General features: G+C 45.3%; 1 protein-coding gene and 1 non-coding gene across 2 annotated transcripts in view; one reads left to right on the forward strand and one right to left on the reverse strand.

The window, feature by feature from the left end:
• Positions 1-2,146: 2,146 nt before the first annotated feature.
• The window catches only part of DHX8 (DEAH-box helicase 8), a 31,518-nt gene continuing 11,990 nt past the window's right edge, over positions 2,147-21,674 (reverse strand). Inside the window, exons 12-23 of the mRNA XM_066263516.1 lie at positions 19,561-19,742; positions 18,262-18,456; positions 17,829-18,014; positions 17,506-17,716; positions 16,431-16,612; positions 13,744-13,884; positions 8,173-8,328; positions 5,198-5,335; positions 4,595-4,723; positions 4,216-4,412; positions 3,583-3,762; positions 2,147-2,844 (exon numbers count right to left, since the gene is read on the reverse strand). Coding sequence (XP_066119613.1) covers positions 2,625-2,844; positions 3,583-3,762; positions 4,216-4,412; positions 4,595-4,723; positions 5,198-5,335; positions 8,173-8,328; positions 13,744-13,884; positions 16,431-16,612; positions 17,506-17,716; positions 17,829-18,014; positions 18,262-18,456; positions 19,561-19,742 — 2,117 coding nt within the window. The 3' untranslated portion in view covers positions 2,147-2,624. The remainder of the gene's footprint in view (positions 2,845-3,582; positions 3,763-4,215; positions 4,413-4,594; positions 4,724-5,197; positions 5,336-8,172; positions 8,329-13,743; positions 13,885-16,430; positions 16,613-17,505; positions 17,717-17,828; positions 18,015-18,261; positions 18,457-19,560; positions 19,743-21,674) is intronic.
• On the forward strand, positions 16,181-16,316 carry LOC136327523 (small nucleolar RNA SNORA43). The gene has a single exon (XR_010729722.1). It is a non-coding gene; the product is annotated as a small nucleolar RNA SNORA43 (small nucleolar RNA).

A 21,674-nucleotide genomic window follows, 5' to 3' on the forward strand; every position in this document is an offset into this window, starting at 1 on the left:
CTCCTCTCACTTATGTATTATAATATATATTAATACTATACACACATATATGTGCTTTAATTCCATATTAAAGCCAGGCTGTCATGGTGAAGTGTAAACTTTGAGTGGAAACAGATCCTGAGTACGCACACATGAAGGACAGATTTATATGAGAAACAGCATCATGGAAAAGGTCTCTACAGGCTGAGACATGCGACCTCTGCCCTCTGAAATGTTCATTAACAAGCTACTCCTCACAACTCTTTTTTTCAAAGTCTTAAACTTGGAGGGGCGCTGCTCAGAGGAGACAGTTCCAACAGCCACCAGAGGAAATTCTTCGGGCTGAAGGAGAGACAGCCCGAATCAAACCGTGCCCCGGATTGGATGAAGGTGAACTCAGGACCAAGAAGCCTGACCCAGCAGTAGAGCTTACATGTGTCCCCTGAGAACGGTCCCCCACATACACAAACAAGCACAGACTCAGCACATGTGCAGGGGCAGGAAACTCCTGAGCTAGGCTCCCGCAGGGGTGCAGTGAACAGTAGACTTTAATGGCCAAGAAGATTCCAGCTCCCTGCATGAGACCCACATCCTCTCCTGGGCTGTCACTCAACCTCGGGTAATACTGGTTCAGAGAAGAGAAACAAAGGCTCCATTGTGTGGAAGCAGCAGGCTGGTCATCCTTTCGAATCTGGCTGGAAGCCTCCTCCTGAGCAGGCTGGGCAACACGCCTGTATGCCGCTTCCCGGTGGACAGTGAGGTCAGACCCCACCTTGTTGTGATAGCAGAGAACCAACCCCAGTTCCTAGGGGAGATGTTCAAGGAACATCCACAGAACGAGGGTCCTTCTTTTTGAACACCAAACCAGAAAGATGACTGGCCCTGGCTTTCACCTTGGCCTGTTAAACATCCCCTTCTCAGCCTGAGCTTAAATCCCAAAACTCCATCTTCAGGAATTATGACCTCAGAGGTGCCAATGCCATCAGTGCTGGTCACTGAGCTGGGACAGATGGGCCACAAAGCCAAGTTTGTTCCGAACTGGAAAGACCTAGGCTGGAATAAAGATTGGGGAGCTGGATACCCAGCCCCCGCTGCCCTTTCGGATTCCTTTGTCAGCCCCCACACTGTCTTCTCCCCCTAAGGCCTTAACTGTTAGCACACATACATCCCCCTGCCTTTAATTGCAGGCCTGGGCTTCCTGAGGAGCAAACTCACACGGAGCCAGAGGCGCACAATCAGCTCAAAAAGGGGCAGGAACCTCAGTCAGCAGACTCCCTGGCCTGTATTCCTCTCCACTGCATTTTGTGAATTGTGTCTTCAGGGGGATTTGCCTGCCACCCAACGACAGCCTACATTCCTTCATTTCCTAGAATGTCGTACAGTCTCTTTTAGTGGCTGGTGCACAATTTTATGCTAGTTCTAGTATTTACATAATTTCAGAATTTACCAGAATGGGGATGGTGCAGGCTGTAACATACAATGGCCCAATTCCCCAGGGGCCTCTAAACAAGCTCCACATCCAGAGCAGCTTTCCAGACGCCCTGCAGCCTGCTCTGACAGCACCTGCCTCGTGTTCTTCCTAGTCAAGAGCTTCCAAAAATCTGGGAAGGGCATAGGGAGGTGGTTATTCCCCAACCGAATGCTGGGAGCAAACCACTCGGTGCGAGACCCAGAGTACAAATGCTGGGCAGCACAAACGGGCTCTGAGAAGTTTGTGTGGTTTTCTGTTTGGGACAGGGAAGGGAAGGCTTTGACCATAAAAATCCTTTGTTAAAGCCCATTAAGGACCTCAGGTGAAAGAAAATAAAGTAAAAGCTTTGTCATTATTAGCAAGTTTCAAAAGGAAATAGGACACACTACACATGGCAAGTGTAGTAAAGGTGGGAGAGCCTTCTCCATTCCAGTATGTGGCATCTGTAACCACTCAGGCGCCAGATCTGAGAGCCTGTGCATGGGCGTGGTTAATCACGGGGCGGTCCGATCATGACACGGCCAGCCTAGCACGGGTGCTAAGGTAAGACTGGAGGTCTGGGCTGTGCGTCACCTCTAAACCCAAGTAGGCCTGGGCTCTGGTTTCATGGGACTCCCCACCTTGTGCACCAAAGCCACAAATAATAAATCTCCTCACCCTGAGCCCAGGCCAATTTCCTAACCTTTCAACTAAAAGAAAACGTCACCGAAAACCATTTTTGTTTCTTTAAGAAAATAAATATTTTCAGGAGGTCAAATGAAAGTACAGGGGCTGGACAGGGGCAGGAAGTGGGGCCACCACTTTCAGGGAGCTTTGTGGCTCTCTCCTCCAGAGCACCAGCGCGGGCATCAGCCTCACTGCATCTATCAGTCTGCAGGTCCAGGTGTCAGATGCCCGTTTCCCATCCCAGGGATGCACAAGTTGCCCCTTTGCTGGAGATGACGCAGTGTACCCTCGTGTTGGCTGTGAGCCCCAGGTGGCCCCAGTGACTGGGGGAGTGGGGGCTGGAGGCTCTGGTCAAACCAGAAAAAAACCGTTGTTTCTATTTTACCACGAGGGAAGAAATGCAAATTAAGTTCAGAAAATGTCCAGTTAAGTATTCAGTCACTGGATCACCAAAAAGAGTGCACTCAAGCCCTGGGCCACTGCTGCAGGAGGAAAGCGAGTGTTGCTTTCAGCGACGCCGGAAGGCCCGGGATATTCTCCAGGCATTGGGCTCCTCGTAGCGGTTGTACAAGGGTTCAAGACGCTGCTGCTTCTTCTGCTTGCTTAGCTTGGTCGGGTCGGAGACCTTGAAGAAGGCAGGAGCAAACTCCACAAGCCACCGGGGGTCAATGGTGGTGACCTCACGCATGTACTCCTTCGTGGTCAGCACCAGCTCATGGTATACCACCCTGAGTGGGAGAGAGAGAAGCTCAGGCCTTGGACACAGGCCCCACTCCGGTCACCCTGTCCCTAATGGGCCACAGCTGAGCACGCATTTTACCCTCTTTGCTCTCCTGCCTGACCCCTCAGAAGACTGCAGTCTCTCTTTATGACAACCACACTCCAATACTGAGGAGGCTGCACACCTCCAACTACAAGAAAGATGTCAGGATAATGTGTTCTAGCCCTGGCTCTGGTTCCGACTAGTTAATTGACACAGAGCCAATCACATCCCTTCTCTGGACTCACTTTCCTCTCTGTGAAATGGGCAAGTATGTTTTCAGGCTGTCTCCACAGAACTCTAGGGCCCTGAAGAGGAGGCCCATGGGCTGCCACAGGAGATGGGGAAAGCCAAGCAGGCAGGGCTCTGTTACTCCAACCCTTCTACCATGGGGACACAGTGATTTTAAATCAGTTTTATATTACAGTAGGTAAGATTATCATTTTTTTTAAATGCAACTTTAAAATAATTTTCTTAAAAAATCACCTCTCTAAATGATCTCTAAGATCCTTCCTAGCTCTCAATCCCATGATTTTATTTCCCTCAAAGGGTCCGATGGTGCCTAATTCAGGCTTCTGCTCTCCTAGGAACATAAGCATGTTAGAACAGGAGGTGCTAGGGGTGAGTGAAGACAAACACAAAATACAAACTCATGTACAGGTTCTCTCTGCCGGGACAGCTCCCAGACCGGCGGCCTGCCACCTACCATTCCGGCTGCCTGTTAAAGAGAGCACTGGAAGGGTGGATGTAGACCACCTGCTGGTCGATCAGTGTTCGGTAACCCTCCTGCGGGTCTTTCTTGGCAGCGTTTCGGAAGAACCCGCTGCAGATGGCCTTCTGCACTCGGACTGTGGACTTACCACAAGAAACCACATCCAGCTTGTGTCTATCAGAATAAATCAGGAGAGGACAAAGATGTGAGACAACTGTTTTTAGAGGTTCTATCTTCCAGAATGATGATGCCCAACATCCTCATTCTGGGTCCCGAGAGAAGGCACCACGCCTTCTTCCAGTCCAAAGGATACTACAGGAGCAGCTCTGCCCAGTGGACATGATGGATGCACAGAGCCAGAGACTTTTAATTAATTTGACTAATAATGCTCCAGGTGCTTGTAAACAAAGAGACTTTTTCAACAAAAATAAATCATCTTCCTCTCGGGAACTTTCTGCAGCAATTCTCAGGTGCCCCCTTGCGTGGGGAGGAGTGTCACAAAGATGGAAAAGCTGAAGGAGAGGGGTCACGGGAGGAGTCCACAGCTCCACAGGTACAATCAGAGATGTACAGACATGACATTCAAGGAAGTTCACTCAAATGGAGGGGAAAGACACCAGATGTTACCTGTCCATTATGCCCAACATCTGCTTGCGAATGTCCTGGGCCCGGCGCAGAGAACGGGCCTGGATAAAGTTCTCATAGCACCACGGGTTGGAGAACTTGTTGTTCTTCCAAGAGTTGTACACGGCCAGCAGGGTCAGGTGGTCTCCTTCAGTCTGGTGGAATTTGGCCTTCTTCTGATCAGCGAGGGCTTGTTTATCCTGCCAAACCATGGGGAAAAAAGATCATTTTCCACCCAGCAGCTACTAATTGAATAACCAGAAGTTCCAAGAGCCCTACTTGGCTCTGTCAAGCGTCCACATTAAGCAGTGGAGTGGCAATAGCTGATCTCAGCAAACTTCACCACCACATCCCCATTTGAACATGGGTCTGAACTCCCTACCTTGGGCCTGTAGAAGACATTCTGCACAGACAGCATGGACACAATGGTCAGCATTTCCTCACTGCAGCCCAGATGCACAGACATGATCAGCATTTTGCACAGCATTGGTTCCAGAGGGAATTCTGCCATCTAGAGGGAGAAGAAGAAACTACAATTGCTTCCCCATGGAAAACCCAGCTGGACTTGCCAATGTGAGACACTCATCGAAGTGGTCAACAGACCGTAGGAGGTTTACCCAAGCATGATGAGGCTGGCTGCCAGTCTCTATCAGAAGATGTTATTCTTTTATTTCCCAAAGAAATCTCAATGAAATATATGTGACCAAGAACATAACTACTGTTGCAGTAGGAAGAAATCTTGCAGACAACTTTTAAAATTAAGGCTAGACTCAATAACATATCCCAAGATAAAACTGGGGATAAAATTTCTTTTTCTGTAAAGAAACAGTTCTAAGTGACAGTGGAAAATCCAGGTTAAAGAACAGGCATCTAGAATTGTACTCAAAGCTTATCCAGGGCCTCAGAGCTTGATTTTGCACAAAACGAAGAGTATGGTAGACTGGCTAGGGAATCTTCTCAAAAGCACCAGAAATATGTCCCTTACCCTGCGGCCTAGGCGAGTAAGCAGGCCCTCATCATCCAGGGCTCCCAGTGTGTATAGCTGCTCCATGGCTGTGATCAAGGTTTCCATTGGTGGAGCATCCATGAAATCAAAGGACAGCAGGTCATTGATGCCCATGGCCTAGAACAGAAGGAAAGAAAAGTGTGTGATGGGAGGGCCAGCCTGCTTTCTACCTGTCGCTTTCCTTTCTGTTTCTTCAACTGCAATTAGGAAGCCATCGCAAGATCAGCAGCAACCTCCAGGGCTGGGCCACACAAAACACAGACTAGTAGAAAGCATATACTTTCTTAGGAAACTTTAAAAGACATTCCCTCAGCCTGACATGTGGTGAAGCAGTTGATGAGGTGTCCACCTGGAACACTGAGGTTGCTGGTTCAAAGGCCTAGGTTTGCCTGGTCAAGGCACATACAATAAGCATTCAATGAACAACTCAAGTGAAGCAACTATGAGTTGATACTTCTTGCTCCCCCCACCCTCTGTGAAATAAATAAAAATTTTTAAAAAAGATACTTGTACACTAATGTTCACAGCAGCATTATTCATAATAGCCAAAAGATAAAAACCACCCAAATATCCATCAACAGATAGATGATGGATAAACAAAGTATGGTATATTATTCACCCTTAAAAAGGAATGAAATTCTAACACATGCTACATGAACCTTGAAACCATTATGCTAACTAAAATAAATCAGATACAAAAAGACAAATATTATTTGATTCCACTTATATGAGGGAAATTCATAGAGACAGAAAGTAGAATAATGATTACCAGGTGCTGGAGGGAGGGGAAAAGGGATAGTTTAGTTTAATGGGTAAAAAGTTTGTTTGGGATGATGAAAACCTTATGGAAATGGATAGTGGTGATGACTGCACAACATTGTGAATGTACTTAATGCCACTGAATTGTGTTTTTTTAAAAAGGTAACAATGGGCCTGACCAGGTGGGAGCACAGTGGACAGAGCGTCAACCTGGGACACTGAGGACCCAGGTTTGAAACCCCGAGGTGGCTTGCTTGAGCACAGGCTCATACACATGACCCAATGGTCGCTGGCTTGAGCCCAAGGGGTCACTAGCTTGACTAGAGCCCCCCACTCCCCTGGTCATGGCACATATGAGAAAGCAATCAATGAACAACTAAAGTGCCACAACCACGAGCTGATGCTTCTCATCTCTCTCCCTTTTTGTCTGTCCCCGTCTCTCACTCGCTAAAAAAAAAAAAGGTAACAATGGTAATGTGTTGTACATTTCACCATAATTTAAATAAGATAATATACCAGCTTGACCTGTCTCTTACACACATAATTTCTACTGTGCTTCTAGGAAGCATCATGTACCATTTCAATTGCTGGGACATAAAAATGACTAACATACTGCCCCTGGTGAGACACATGGACACAAAACTACGACAATGCAGTAGAATCTGCATGCCTGGCACAAAGTAGGCAACCAATACATTTGTTAGCTAATTTAATGAATAAGAGAAACAAATAAATGATGCATTATCCAAGTGTATAGGGTGATGTGGTAGGACCTAAGCTTTCTATATCTTTCCCATAAACTGATCGTGACCACAAACACAGCAGGTGCTCAATAAAATGTTTATTGAATGAATAATAACTACAAGAAATTATGTTAGCAATCAGTAAGCACTGTGCCAAGTGCCTTTATCTGCATTATCTCATTTATGTTTGCAACAGATACTAATAGCAGCCCCCTTTTGAGAGAATACAGAAAACAGGGCCAAGCAGGTAAATTTGCCAAGGACACACAACCTGGAGCAGAAGTTTGAGCCACAGATGCCTCTCTGTTCCTACTCCAGAGAGTGGAGCAAGTTTGTTACTGAAGCTCTGTTTTAGCCTCTCTTCCAGGGAATGAATAATAAATTACAACAGAGCAGTCTGCACCAGTAAAAGCGCCAGGGCTCCAGGGCAGCATCAGTGACGGGGGGAGGGGGAGCAGGAGAGTGTGCCATCATCTGGAAAATTACTCTTGTGGCTCCCTCTGCCAAAGGAGAATGAAGGTCCTCACTGGGGACCGAGAAAGGAAGAGCAATGATTCGGAATGAAAACCAAGCTCCCAGAGGGCCAGTCTGAAATCTCTGATAGTTCCCTTTGCAAAGTTTTTGGACTGGGAGTTTTGCTTCCGTTCTAAAAGAACAGAATTGGATCTGAAAGCCAAAGGGATGAAGAAAGTGTGTCCACTTCGGCACTGATTAGATTTTTCTAATATCTCTTTAGAAAATGCTTCTAGGCCCTGGCCGGTTGGCTCAGCGGTAGAGCGTCGGCCTAGCGTGCGGAGGACCCAGGTTCGATTCCCGGCCAGGGCACACAGGAGAAGCGCCCATTTGCTTCTCCACCCCTCCGCCGCGCTTTCCTCTCTGTCTCTCTCTTCCCCTCCCGCAGCCAAGGCTCCATTGGAGCAGAGATGGCCCGGGCGCTGGGCATGGCTCTGTGGCCTCTGCCTCAGGCGCTAGAGTGGCTCTGGTCGCAATATGGCGACGCCCAGGATGGGCAGAGCATCGCCCCCTGGGGGGCAGAGCACCGCCCCTGGTGGGCGTGCCGGGTGGATCCCGGTCGGGCGCATGCGGGAGTCTGTCTGACTGTCTCTCCCTGTTTCCAGCTTCAGAAAAATGAAAAAAAAAAAAAAAAAAAAAGAAAATGCTTCTAACCAAAATCTTTTATAACCAAACATTCTGTTGGTTATTCCGGTAAGGAAAAAATGTGTGTTCACAGCAGACATGCCAACTTAGCACCAGACCCACAGTGAATAGGCTGTTATCACAGTCATTTGCATTTCACTCAAAGGGACTAGCTAGTTCTTATGAGGTTACCAAAGTATCTCACAAGATTCATAAAACTGAGATCCATTTACTAAGGCCATAGAATCGGACTATTACTAAAGCCATAGAATCAGACTATTCACCAACCCATTCTAGCCAGACAGTGATTTCTACCTTGAGCGAGAGCACTGTGCTTGCTAAGTTGGTTCTCTGTATTTCCGGCACATTGGTGGTCAGCATCTCATCTCGGTAGGCACGTTCCGTGTACAGCCTGTAACACTTCCCTGGGCCTGTTCTCCCAGCTCTGCCAGCTCGTTGCTTTGCCTGAGCCTGGAAGGGCGCACATATAAAAGTAACACATCTGATAAACATCATTTAATAGCCTTATCCAGGAAATCTGTTAAAAGAGGGGCACTTGGCCCTGGCCACTTGGCTCAGTGGATAGAGCACTGGCCTAGTATGCAGACATCCCAGGTTCAATCCCTGGTCAGGGCATACATGAGAAGCAACCATCTACTTCTCTTCCCTTCTCTCTCCCCCTTCTCTTTCTCTTCTTCTCTTGCAGCCAGTGGCTTGATTGGTACAAGCGTCAGCCCCGGGTGCTGAAGATAGCTTGGTTGGTCAGAGCATCAGCCTCAGGTGCTCAGGATAGCTCTGTTGAGACGAGCATCGGCCCCAGACGGGGGTTGCTGGGTGGATCCTGGTGGGGGCACATGTAGAAAACTGTCTCTATATTTCCCTTCCTCTCACTTAAAAAAAAGGAGGGGCACTTGGCTACCACTGGCAAAATCCGAAATGGGGTTTATTTCACTTCATTTAGGATCCTTTCCAAGACTACCAATGATATTATCATCCTCTCTCCAACACTCAGAATTTCAGGAAAGTTTGTTCAAGTGAAGTAAATATATACAAACAAAGAAAATGGAAGAAATATTGTAAAGAGTACAGAAAGGCAGAAATGTACCTTTAAAATAGTGTGGCACAACATAAAAGCATAAAACAAGATAACAAAATGCTATCCCCACAGTTATGTAAGTGAACTAAATAAAGAATTAATATACCAATGATGACTGTAGACATCATTGGTTTGAGATGCTCAATGCCAGAAGGAAATATTCACTCACATAGGTGAAAAAGCAAAATACTCATTTTGTTAAAAAATATAAAATCTTGCCTGACCAGGCGGTGGCGCAGAGATAGAGCGTCGGACTGGGATGCAGAGGACCCAGGTTCGAGACCCCAAGGTCGCCAGCTTGAGCGCGGGCTCATCTGGTTTGAGCAAAAGCTCACCAGCTTGGACCCAAGGTCGCTGGCTCAAGCAAGGGGTTACTCGGTCTGCTGAAGGCCCACGGTCAAGGCACATATGAGAACGCAATCGATGAACAACTAAGGTGTCACAACAAAAAATTGATGATTGATGCTTCTCATCTCTCTCTGTTCCTGTCTGTCTGTCCCTATCTATCCCTCTCTCTCTCTCTCTCCCTCTCTCTCTCTCTCTGTAAAAAAATAATAAAATAAGAGCGTCGGCCTGGCGTGCAGGAGTCCCGGGTTCGATTCTCGGTCAGGGCACACAGGAAAAGCGCCCATCTGCTTCTCCACCCCTCCCCATCTCCTTCCTCTCTGTATCTCTCTTCCCCTCCCGCAACTTCAGAAAAATACCAAAAACATATATAATAATAATACAATAAAATCTTTGTGATACAGTATAGCTACCAGAAGGAAAAGCTAGAAAAAAATACCCTAAAATGTTAATAGCTAACTCTGACAGTAGGCTTACAGATGGGTTCTATATACAATACTTTATCGATATCCAATATTGGATTACCTAATCCAACATGTATTACCTTAATATTCAGGAAAATTAAATACTTAAACATAAAATATACAAAATATACTTATTAGACTATTAGAATTATAACCATGAAAGAAACAAACATGAAAAAAGATGGACAAGAAGAATATCAAAATGATGACAGTGGACTAGGGGTAATTTAAAATTTTTTCTACTCCTAGAAATAATATAGTATCATTTTTTTTTTTTTTATTTAGTTATTTATTTTGTGACAGAGAGTGAGAGAGAGGGACAGACAGGAAGAGAGAGAGATGAGAAGCATCAATTCTTCATTGTGGCACCTTAGTTATTCGTTGATTGCTTTCTCGTACGTATGTGCCTTGACCAGAGGCTACAGCAGACTGAATAAGCCAGCGACCTTGGGCCCAAGCTGGTAAGCCTTGCTCAAACCAGATGAGCCCATGCTCAAGCTGGCGACCTCGGGGTCTTGAACCTGGGTCCTTTGCATCCCAGTCCGACGCTCTATCCATTGCGCCACCTCCCAGTCAGGCTATATAGTATCATTTTTGTACATTTTTTGAAAAAAAAAAAATTTTTTTTGTACTTTTCTGAAGTTGAAAACGGGGAGGCAGTCAGACAGACTCCCTCATGCGCCCAACTAGGATCCACCCAGCATGCCCACCAGGGGGCGATGCTCTGCTCATCTGGGGCATTGCTCTGTTGCAACCAGAGCCATTCTAGCGCCTGAGGCAGAGGCCATGGAGCCATCCTCAGCGCCTGGGCCAACTTTGCTCCAATGGAGCCTTGGCTGCGGGAGGGGAAGAGAGAGACAGAGAGGAAGGAGAGGGGGAGGGGTGAAGAAGCAGATGGGCGCTTCTCCTGTGTGCCCTGGCTGGATATCGAACCCGGGACTCCTGCACGCCAGGCCAACGCTCTACCACTGAGCCAACCGGCCAGGGCTAATTTTTGAAATTAAAAAAAATATAGCCCTGGCCAGTTGGCTCAGCGGTAGAGCGTCGGCCTAGCGTGCGGAGGACCCGGGTTCGATTCCCGGCCAGGGCACACAGGAGAAGCGCCCATCTGCTTCTCCACCCCTCCGCCGCGCTTTCCTCTCTGTCTCTCTCTTCCCCTCCGGCAGCCAAGGCTCCATTGGAGCAAAGATGGCCCGGGCGCTGGGGATGGCTCTGTGGCCTCTGCCTCAGGCGCTAGAGTGGCTCTGGTCGCAACATGGCGACGCCCAGGATGGGCAGAGCATTGCCCCCTGGTGGGCAGAGCATCGCCCCTGGTGGGCGTGCCGGGTGGATCCCGGTCAGGCGCATGCGGGAATCTGTCTGACTGTCTCTCCCTGTTTCCAGCTTCAGAAAAATGGAAAAATATATATATATAATATATATATATAGCCCTGCCGGACAGCTCAGTTTATTAGAGTGTCATCCCAATACACCAAGATTGCAGGTTTAATCCCCAGTCAGGCACATATAAGAATCAACCAACAAATGCACTGTTTCTCTCTCTCTAAAATCAATAAATAAAAATTTTAAATATATATATAGGCCCTGGCAGCAGAGTGCTGACCTGGCATGTAGAAGTCCTGGGTTTGATTCCTGGTCAGGGCACAGAGGAGAGGCGACTATCTCCTTCTCCCCACTCTCCATCCCTCTTCTTTCTCGCTCTCTTCCCCTTCCACAGCTACAGCTCAGCTCAAATAGTTTGAGTCCATCACTGAGGATGGCTCCATGGAGCCTCCGCCTCAGGCACTAAAAATAGTTCAATTACAAGCATGGCTCCAGATGGACAAGAGCATCGGCCCCAGATGGACAAGAGCATCATCCCCAGATGCAGGTTGCCAGGTGAATTCCAGTCAGGGTGCATGCGGGAGTCTGTCTCTGTATCTCCCCTACTCTCACTAAAATAATAATAATAATGATGATAATAATAATTTAATATATATATATATATATATATATATATATATATATATATATATATATATGTAGTTTAACCATTTTTTGACAAAATTACCTGCCTTACAGTTTCAGGATTTATAAATTCCTATTCCAGCTCCAAACAAAGGATGTAGTATGAAAGGTGACTAACCACACAAAGGCACACAACAATCACACATGGTGGTAGACTGCACAGCATTCTACAGATATCTTTCCAAATCTGAGAGGGCAAGTGTAACTAATTTCTGATCACTGTGAGTTGCCTGCACCACCCCAAGTGATACAGAGCACACACACTGGGGCCAGACTACCCAGTTCAAATCCTGGCTCCCCCAGCTGTGTGACCTTAATTTCTCTGTGCCTCAGTCTCATCTGTGAAATGAGGATAATAATAATGTCCAACACAAAGTATCAACACAAGAACATGAGTGCATGTAAGTAAAAGTACCTAGGACAGTGCCTGGTAAGGCAATTACTAAGTACCCTGCAAGTGTTGGCTACAATTAAGTTTCAAAACGAAAATAGCCTGGTAGTTTTATAAATTATGAAAGTAATCTATGCCTCTTATTCTAAAACAATAGATAGAAGTATAAAGAAAAAAATGCACTTTGCCCATGAGCACAGTAACCAGCAGCACCACCGAGAAATAACCTCAACTAACATTTCAACTACGTTTTCAAGTCTCCAGTGGATTCATACACTGTGCAGAAGTACACAACATCTATTTTTAAACAAAAATTGGATTATATTATTCCTGCTATTTTGTAGCTCATTTTTTTCAAATAATTTATCACAGTTTTATGTTTATGTCATTAAATATAGATACACACCAGCACGTTAATGCCACATAATATTGTATGGCATGGAAGTATCATGTTTTATTAAATTACTTTCCTTTTGAGGGAACTTTTCCATGTTTCCTCTAAAAAACAGTGCTTCAGAGAACATCCTTTTCCATTATCTTTATTTTATTTTAATTTATTGATTTCAGCGAGAGAGGAAGGGAGAGACAGAGACAGGAACCTCGATTTGTTCCTGTATGTGCCCTGACCAAGGATCAAACCAGCAACCTCTGTGCTTCAGGACAAAGCTGTAACCAACCAAGCTATCCGGCCTGGGCTTGCATTACTTTTAGCTATGTATTCAATCATTTTTAACTTTAGATATATTGGAACTGTTAAGAGATGATCTTTTAAATTTTGGATACATTGTGGCCACTTCACTCAAAAAGGATAATCAGCCTGACCAGGCGGTGGCGCAGTGGATAGAGCGTCGGACTGGGATGCGGAAGACCCAGGTTTGAGACCCCGAGGTAGCCAGCTTGAGTGTGGGCTCATCTGGTTTGAGCAAATATTCACCAGCTTGGACCCAAGGTCGCTGGCTCAAGCAAGGGGTTACTCGGTCCACTGAAGGCCCATGGTCAAGGCACATATGAGAAAGCAATCAATGAACAACTAAGGTGTCGCAATGCACAACGAAAAACTAATAATTGATGCTTCTCATCTCTCTGTTCCTGTCTGTCTGTCCCTGTCTATCCCTCACTCTGACTCTCTCTGTCTCTGTAAAAAAATAAAATAAAATAAAGAGTTTAAAAAAAAGGATAATCAAGTTAATGATTTTTAAATATTATTTAGGCCAGAAATTATTCCATAATTACCAAAGAAACACACTATCATCTCTTGACCTGTTACTATATCAGATATCCCTGGCTAATACAGTACTTAAAAACATATATATATATATATATATAGTCTTACTACCTATCATTAGCTCATTTATGGTGCTAGAATTCAAACTTTTTTTTTTAAGTTCAAACTTGATGGGGCGTTTTAATGTTCAAACACTATTCTAAAGATTAAAAACAAACACCACAGAATCTTCCTTATCTCATGAAAGCACCCAGTATCTTAAAAGTTCATCTTTGAAAACAATAAAGTTCAAAACCATAAAAAATTTCAGAAAGGCCCTAACTGGGATTTTCAGGAAATCTGTTGGCAGCTGTCATACCTGAGAAATGGGAGTCACCACAAGCTGATCGATTCCTGTCTTGGAATTGTACACTTTCTGCTTCACAAATCCAGGGTCCACCACATAGTAGATGCCGTCGATAGTCAGTGATGTCTCTGCAATGTTGGTGGCAATCACGACCTGCAGAGGAGAGGAACACGGCTAGACTGAGCTAACCAGGTTCAGCCCTGAGGTATGAGACAGGATATCCAAACTCAAATATCTTCCCAAAAGAGTGTGCAGTTATCTCCCTCTCTAGAGGATTGGATAGCACTTAATCTCAGTTTGGCTTCAAAAGAGCAGGAAGAGGAGGTGCCTTCCTCTTAAGGGTTAGCTTGGGGGAAAGGGGACTCGTACCTGAGAGGAAAAGTGGAATGGGAAAAAGCAAAGGCCAATCAAAGCCAATTTCATTTGGTGCAAATGGCTACATATCTCATTTTCTAGATCCAGTGTTGATTACTACAATTTTAATTTTCTAGCACCCTGGGAAAGCAGAGACTTCCTGGCATCACATGTGCCAGTGCAAAATGAGATTTTTCTTGCCCCACAGGGACATCTGGACTAAAAAATGGGCTGTTTGTGTATGTGAAACAAGAGGGAGTTTTTCTTCTTCTAATCATAAAATGAAGCATGAGGCAGCAGAGGAATTTCACAGTCTGTGTGTATGCAGCAGTGTATGTGATCTAGAAGATTATTGGTCTCAGCTTGGCACTGCCACTGCTCTTTTACCCAGAGGTTCAGCTAATAAAACACAATTGCCTGGAAAAAAATCATTGCTAGGAGGCACCAGAACATCCCGCATTATGCCAGCACCTTACCGGCCCTTAAAGGCTTCTACCTGCCACTGAGCTGCAAAAACCCTCTCAAGAAGAAGTCTAATCATCAGGAACTGAACAGAAGGAATCACCATCCTTCCCTCCAAACCTGCCCCTCCTCCCTGTTTTCCTCCTCAGCACCATCTTCCATCCAGCCGCTCAAGCCAGAAACCTGGGAGTCATTCTTGATTTCTCCCCTGCCCTTCTCTCCTACATTTCCAGGCACCCACTATGTCTTGTCCAGTCTAACTCTTTAATGTTACTCAAATCCATCTGTCTTCCATTCCTACAGAAATGAAAACATATGTCCACACAAAAACTTGTACATAGGCCCTGGCCGGTTGGCTCAGCGGTAGAGCGTCAGCCTAGCGTGCGGAGGACCCGGGTTCGATTCCGGCCAGGGCACACAGGAGAAGCGCCCATTTGCTTCTCCACCCCTCCGCCGCGCTTTCCCTCTCTGTCTCTCTCCTCCCCTCCTGCAGCCAAGGCTCCGTTGGAGCAAAGATGGCCCGGGCGCTGGGGATGGCTCTGTGGCCTCTGCCTCAGGCGCTAGAGTGGCTCTGGTCGCAACATGGCGACGCCCAGGATGGGCAGAGCATCGCCCCCTGGTGGGCAGAGCATCGCCCCTGGTGGGCGTGCCGGGTGGATCCCAGTTGGGCGCATGCGGGAGTCTGTCTGGCTGTCTCTCCCTGTTTCCAGCTTCAGAAAAATGAAAAAAAAAACAAAAAACTTGTACATAAATGTTCATAGCAGCATTCTTAATAACTAAAATGAAAAAACCCAAATGTTCATCATTGAAAGGATAAACAAAATGGGTATATCTGTATTTTGGATGTAGATAAATAATCTACAATAAAATATTATTTGGCAATAATAGGAAATGAAGTACTTATAGACACTAGAACATGTATGAACCTTGAAAACATGCTGTCAAAAGTAGTTACCAAGAATCACATATTATATGACCCCACTTATATGAAACATTCAGAATAGGCAAATTCATAGAGATAGTTGATTAGTGGTCCCAGAGGCTGAGTAGAGGGGTGAATGGGGAGTGACTGCTAAAGGGTAACAGGGTTTCTTTTGGGGGTGATGAAATTGTTCTAAAATTGTAGCAATTAATGGTTAACAATTCTGTGAATCCCTGTACACTAAAATCACTGAATTGTAAACTTTAAAAGGGTATATTGCATGGTATGTAAATTATACCCCAATAAAGCTGTTACTTAAAAAAATCCATCTGTCTCCCTTCCCATCATCTCATATATACACTCAGTCAGTTCCAGCTACTGGAACTACACAGTTCCCTGATATGACTACACTCTCACCTCTAGGTTATTCTGTCTACTAGAATGCGTGTCCTCCTGCCCTTCTGTCTTAGCTGAACACCCACGCGTTCTCCCCTCTGGAGATTCAGAGCACCACCAGCACTTTAGCACTATACATTAAAGGCCTATCCACTGGTGGATGCCTCAATGCAGAAAGAGGCCCGTCCTCAGACTGCCATTCTGGTGTCTACCCCAAAACCTGAAAGATGCTGAAAAAATATTTGTCAAATGAAGAAAAGGACAGGAGGAGGAGCAGGGGTCAAATACAAAACCCTCCTTCATTAACTGGCTGAACCAGTCTCTAAAACATAATAAATAAGACTTACACTGCCCTGCTGCGCCTGTGACCTCAGGGCAAAGAGGAAGTGGCTATTTCTACGCTCAGTGCTCAGAACAGTGGGCACTAAGAATGGTTTGTAGCCTGACAGTCCTTACAGAAAAAAAAAAAAAAGACTTACATACATCTAAGCGATCCCATTAGGGCCAGCTGCACGGACCACACAGTTTCAGAACACAAGGGAGCTTCTCTTCTGCCCAGAGTTACCTTTCTGCTGCCGGGCGGAGCGGGGTCAAAGATTCGGGTCTGCATCTCACTGGGAAGAGCTGAGTACACTGGGAGGATAATCAACTCTGGAACGTCAGGTCCCAGAGATTTCATTCTTTCATACAGGATCTCACAGGCAGTGTCAATCTCTTCCTGACCAGTCAGGAAGACTAGGATGTCACCTAAGAAGAGAAAAGAAGCCTGACCTGTGATGGTGCAGAGTCGACCTAGAACACTGAGGTCGCTGAATCAAAACCCTGAACTTGCCCAGTTAAGGCATATATGGAAGCAACTACTATGTGTTGATGCTTCCTGCTCCTCCCTACTCCCCTTTCTTTCTCTCTCTCTCTCTCGCAATCCTTTCTTTAAATCAATACATAAATAAATAACAGGAGCATTAATTTACTTTCTGTGTGTGTTCCATCCAAAGGCCATAGTGACATTAATAGAACTCCAAATGACAGAAAACACACTAAGGGGTTCGGGGTGGGGAGTAAAGAGGGACAAATATACGGTAATGGAAAATAATTTGACTTTGGGTGATGGGCACACAACACAATCGACAGCTCAAATGCTACAGAAATGTTTACTTGAAACTTTATTGATCAATGTCACCCCACTGATCAATAATCACTCTTACTGATCAATGTTACCCCATTAAATTTAATTTCTAAATTAAAAAAAAGAAAAACACACTCAAATCCCAACCTCCAATAAATCAAGAGGTTTTCATCTGTCCATGTTTACTGTTTATCTATTTATAATTTGTGTCTATGTTTAAATTTTTTTAATTGATTTTACAGAAAGAGGAAGGGAAAGAGGAAGGGAAGGAGAGAGAGAGAGAAAGAGTAAGAGAGAGAGAAAGAGTAAGAGAGAGAGAAAGAGGGACAAAGAAAGAGAGAGAGAGAGAAACAACAATTTGTTGTCCCACTTAACTCATGCATTCATTGGTTGATTCCTGTATGTGCCCTGACCGAAGATCAAACCCACAACCTTGGCATTTTTAAAAAGCTGAGTGAAAAAGAAATCCACATCAAGACTTTTGGCCTAAGAGGGAAAATGCTCATTCTTCTACCTGGTGGTTCTGTTAAATGGATCTGCATGACAGTGATCAAGCTGGCATCCAGATAATCTGTCTCAGGTTCCTTTGTGTACAGTATTTCCACAGGATAGGTTCGACCGGGGATGGTGAAGATGGGCGCTTCATAGAAGTACTGAGAAAACTTCACTGCATCCAAGGTAGCTGAGGTGACAATCAGCTTCATATCCTGTCTTTTCTGAACTGTCTAAAGGGAAATGCAATGCAGCTTACTAAAAAGGACTATCCAAAAGGCAAAGGTACTCAAATCCAATTCCCAGAATTCAGTTCCCAACAGCTAGAAGAGTCACCAAAGTTACCTTCTTCAACAATCCAAAGAGCACATCAGTGTGAATTGTTCTCTCGTGTGCCTCATCCAACATGATGATCGCATACTGAGTGAGGTCAGGGTCAATCAAGCACTCCCGGAGCAACATCCCGTCTGTCATATACTTGATGACTGTTTCGGGACTGGTACAGTCCTCAAACCGAATGGTATAGCCCACCTAAAGCAGAACAGAAGTTGAAAACCTTAAACACAAACCTCTTCCATTCAATCACCAGGCAAGATTTCACCCAGTGATTGTTACCTGTAATCTTAATAGGTAAGAATTTAACTAATATGTACAGTGTTTCCCTCATAGAAAATCAATCTTAGACTTGACTCTAAACAGATAAATGATTACAATGCGAACCTTCCCTCCCTTTACCCTTTCTTCAGGCATTTACAGAACAGCTTTGTTACCCACTCACCTCTTGGCCTAAGCAACAACCAAACTCCTCTGACACTCTTTTGGCCACCGACATTGCTGCCACTCTTCTGGGCTGTGTACATCCAATCTTGCCCCTGGAAGTGTAGCCCGCCTCTGCCAGGTACTGGGTGATCTGTGTTGTCTTCCCAGATCCTGTCTCTCCGATAACAATCAGGATCTGATTATCATGGACAGCCTGCAAGCAAAAGAATACAAATACGGTCATTAAAGTATGCCACACATTATTCTGGAGTAAAAGAATTAATGCTTACATTCTAACACTAAACAGGATGCAGTAGTATACACAGGGTAAAATTACATCCAGGGTTTATATTATTTTTAATCATGCATAGAAAAAATATTAATGATTTTTCTATGGGTGATGCTTTTTTAATTGTATGTATAACCAGTTGAAAACGTTAAACTTTACAGGTATTCTTTTTCTGACTCAAATTTATTTATTTAAATTTATTGGTTTTCTTAAGTTCATAAAAACATAAAGAGGATGCTAAAGCATAAACTATCACCAGATCTCCTTAACATATACATATTACTTTTTAAAATTTATTTATTGTTTTTAAAGAGAGAGGAAGAGATGGAGGGGGAGGGAAGATGAGGAGAGAGGAAAAGAGAGAGGGAGTGGGAGAGAGAAACATTGATTTGTTGTTCCACTTACTTATGCATTCATTGGTTGATTCTTGTTTGTGCCTTGATCGGGGATCAAACCTGCAACCTTGGCATCTTGGGACGATGCTCTAAACAACTAAGCTACCCAACCAGGGCCTATGTATAACTTTTTAAAGTTTTACATGCATATAGTTGAAGAGTTCAACACTAAATAAAAAGGTATATACACACTATTCCTTTTACTGTCACTCCCAAATCTCCAAGGCCTCACCCCCAATAGTCATCTTCTTCCTACGCTGTTCATAACAGCAAAGGATTGCCATCAACCTACACATCTACTAACACAGGACTCGAAGGCACTGCTGGCCGAGCATCCCCATTCTTTGTAATGACCAAAGCTGTTGTCTGTGCAACACAATACTCTGTCCACTTGGAACTGCTCTAGGGTCCCCAGTTCAAAAGATTTATTTTCTCATAGGAAAAATATGTGTAGGCTAATATGTATTTTAAGTACTTGAAAATGTTTTGTTTTTATCCCTATCGCCTTTGGGAAAGCCACTTCACATGTACACATACCTGTCTAGCTAATTTCAATTAAAACAAGTCATCCTGCTCTTAAAAAATACCCCTATTCACCCACTAATACATCATACATCATAAAAAGGCTTCTCACCTGGACCAGCTGCTCCTTCAGTTTGTAGATGGGAAGGCTCTCTCTCTGCTCAATGATTGACATTTGGGTCTTTTTTCCATAAGAAGCTTTATTGCCCCCAAAGGCATGCTTCTTCCACTCAGGAATGTCATTGGGCATCATCCCAATACCCCTCATGTTAGCAGCAATCTGCCTGCCTTCCGCTGCAAAGGAAACAAGCAACTTAGTATTGTCCTCAAGCTTGCCCACCGCCCCCTCCTCCACATGCAACAAATCAGATTTCTCCAACACATCCCTCCTCTCTCTAGCTCCATGTTCAAAACACCATCCTCTCCCCTCTGAACTACTATTATAAAAGCATCCTAATTCATCTCACATGTCTACTCCTGCCACCTCCAATCCATTCTGCAGGGCACCATCAAAATGCTTTGGAAATGCCACTCTGATCATGCCACACCTGGCTTAGAATTTTGCAACATTTCCCACTGAATTTCAGAATGGAGCCCTAATTCCTAATACCATCTACAAAGTCCTGGCTTTCCACCCTCACCCCCTTTCACTCCCCATCACTCTGTACTCCACCCACACAGGTCTTCTTTCCCACACAGGTTACTCCTCAGCCTAGAACACACTCCCTAACTCCCACCTGTCCCCTTTAACAGACTAGGTCATATTTGTCCTCCAGTCCTCAACTTTCCCAGGGAAGTGACCCACCACATCCAACTATGCTTTCTGTACTTCTTCATATAGCACTGACCATGATTTAGTTAGTTATTTGGTAATTATTTGACAAATATAATCTTCCCCAATAAATTGTAAGCCTTATAAAGGCAGGGGAGGCGTCTAATTCACAGCCGTATCCCCAACTGCCTAACAAATTAATAAAATACTTGTTATGATTGTATCCGCCAGTAGTTAGTTAATATTTACTATTCAAAAAATTATCTGAAAAGGGAAGGTTCAAAGCTGTATTATTTTTAAGATATTGAGAAGAAACACTCAGCCAGTCTAATATGACCAGGGTTAATAAAACATTTTTGATTTTAAACATTTGTTTGAAAAACAAAACAAAAACATGCTTTAAGTGAAAGGGAAAAGCAGATCACCAAAGCCAAGGTTAAATCTTTAGTACATGCTGGCAGTGCCCTCTCCCTGTGTACCTGAAGAGTCAGGTTTTTTTGTGTTTTTTTGTTGTTGTTGTTGTTTTGTTTTTTGGGTTTTTTTCTGTATTTTTCTGAAGCCGGAAACGGGGAGAGACAGTCAGACAGACTCCCGCATGCGCCCGACCGGGATCCACCCGGCAGCCCACCAGGGGGCGACGCTCTGCCCCTCCGGGGCGTCACTCTGTTGCGACCAGAGCCACTCTAGCGCCTGGGGCAGAGGCCGAGGAGCCATCCCCAGCGCCAGGGTCATCTTTGCTCCAGTGGAGCCTCGGCTGCGGGAGGGGAAGAGAGAGACAGAGAGGAAGGAGAGGGGGAGGGGTGGAGAAGCAGATGGGCGCTTCTCCTGTGTGCCCTGGCCGGGAATCGAACCTGGGACTTCTGCATGCCAGGCCGACGCTCTACCACTGAACCAACCGGCCAGGGCCTGTTTGTTTGTTTTTTGTATTTTTCTGAAGTTGGAAATGGGGAGGCAGTCTGGCAGACTCCCACATGCACCCGACCGGGATCCACCCGGCATGCCCACCAGGGGGCGATGCTCTGCCCATCTGGGGCGTAGCTCCATTGCAACCAGAGCCATTCTAGCGCCTGAGACAGAGGCCATAGAGCCATCTTCAGCGCCCAGGCCAACCTTGCTCCAATGGATCCTTGGCTGCAGGAGGGGAAGAGAGAGACAGAGAGGAAGGAGAGGGGGGGCGGTGCAGAAGCAGACGGGCGCTTCTCCTGTGTGCCCTGGCCAGGAATCAAACCCGGGACTCCTGCACGCCAGGCCAACGCTCTACCACTGAGCCAACCGGCCAGGGCCAAGTCAGGTTTTTTTTTGTGTTTGTTTGTTTTTTGTTTTTTTTTCTTTTTTCATTTTTCTGAAGCTGGAAACAGGGAGAGACAGTCAGACAGACTCCCACATGCGCCCGACCGGGATCCACCTGGCACGCCCACCAGGGGCGATGCTCTGCCCATCCTGGGCGTCGCCAT

This window comes from Saccopteryx bilineata, chromosome 2 (assembly GCF_036850765.1).
Source record: "Saccopteryx bilineata isolate mSacBil1 chromosome 2, mSacBil1_pri_phased_curated, whole genome shotgun sequence".
Lineage (NCBI taxonomy): Eukaryota > Metazoa > Chordata > Mammalia > Chiroptera > Emballonuridae > Saccopteryx > Saccopteryx bilineata.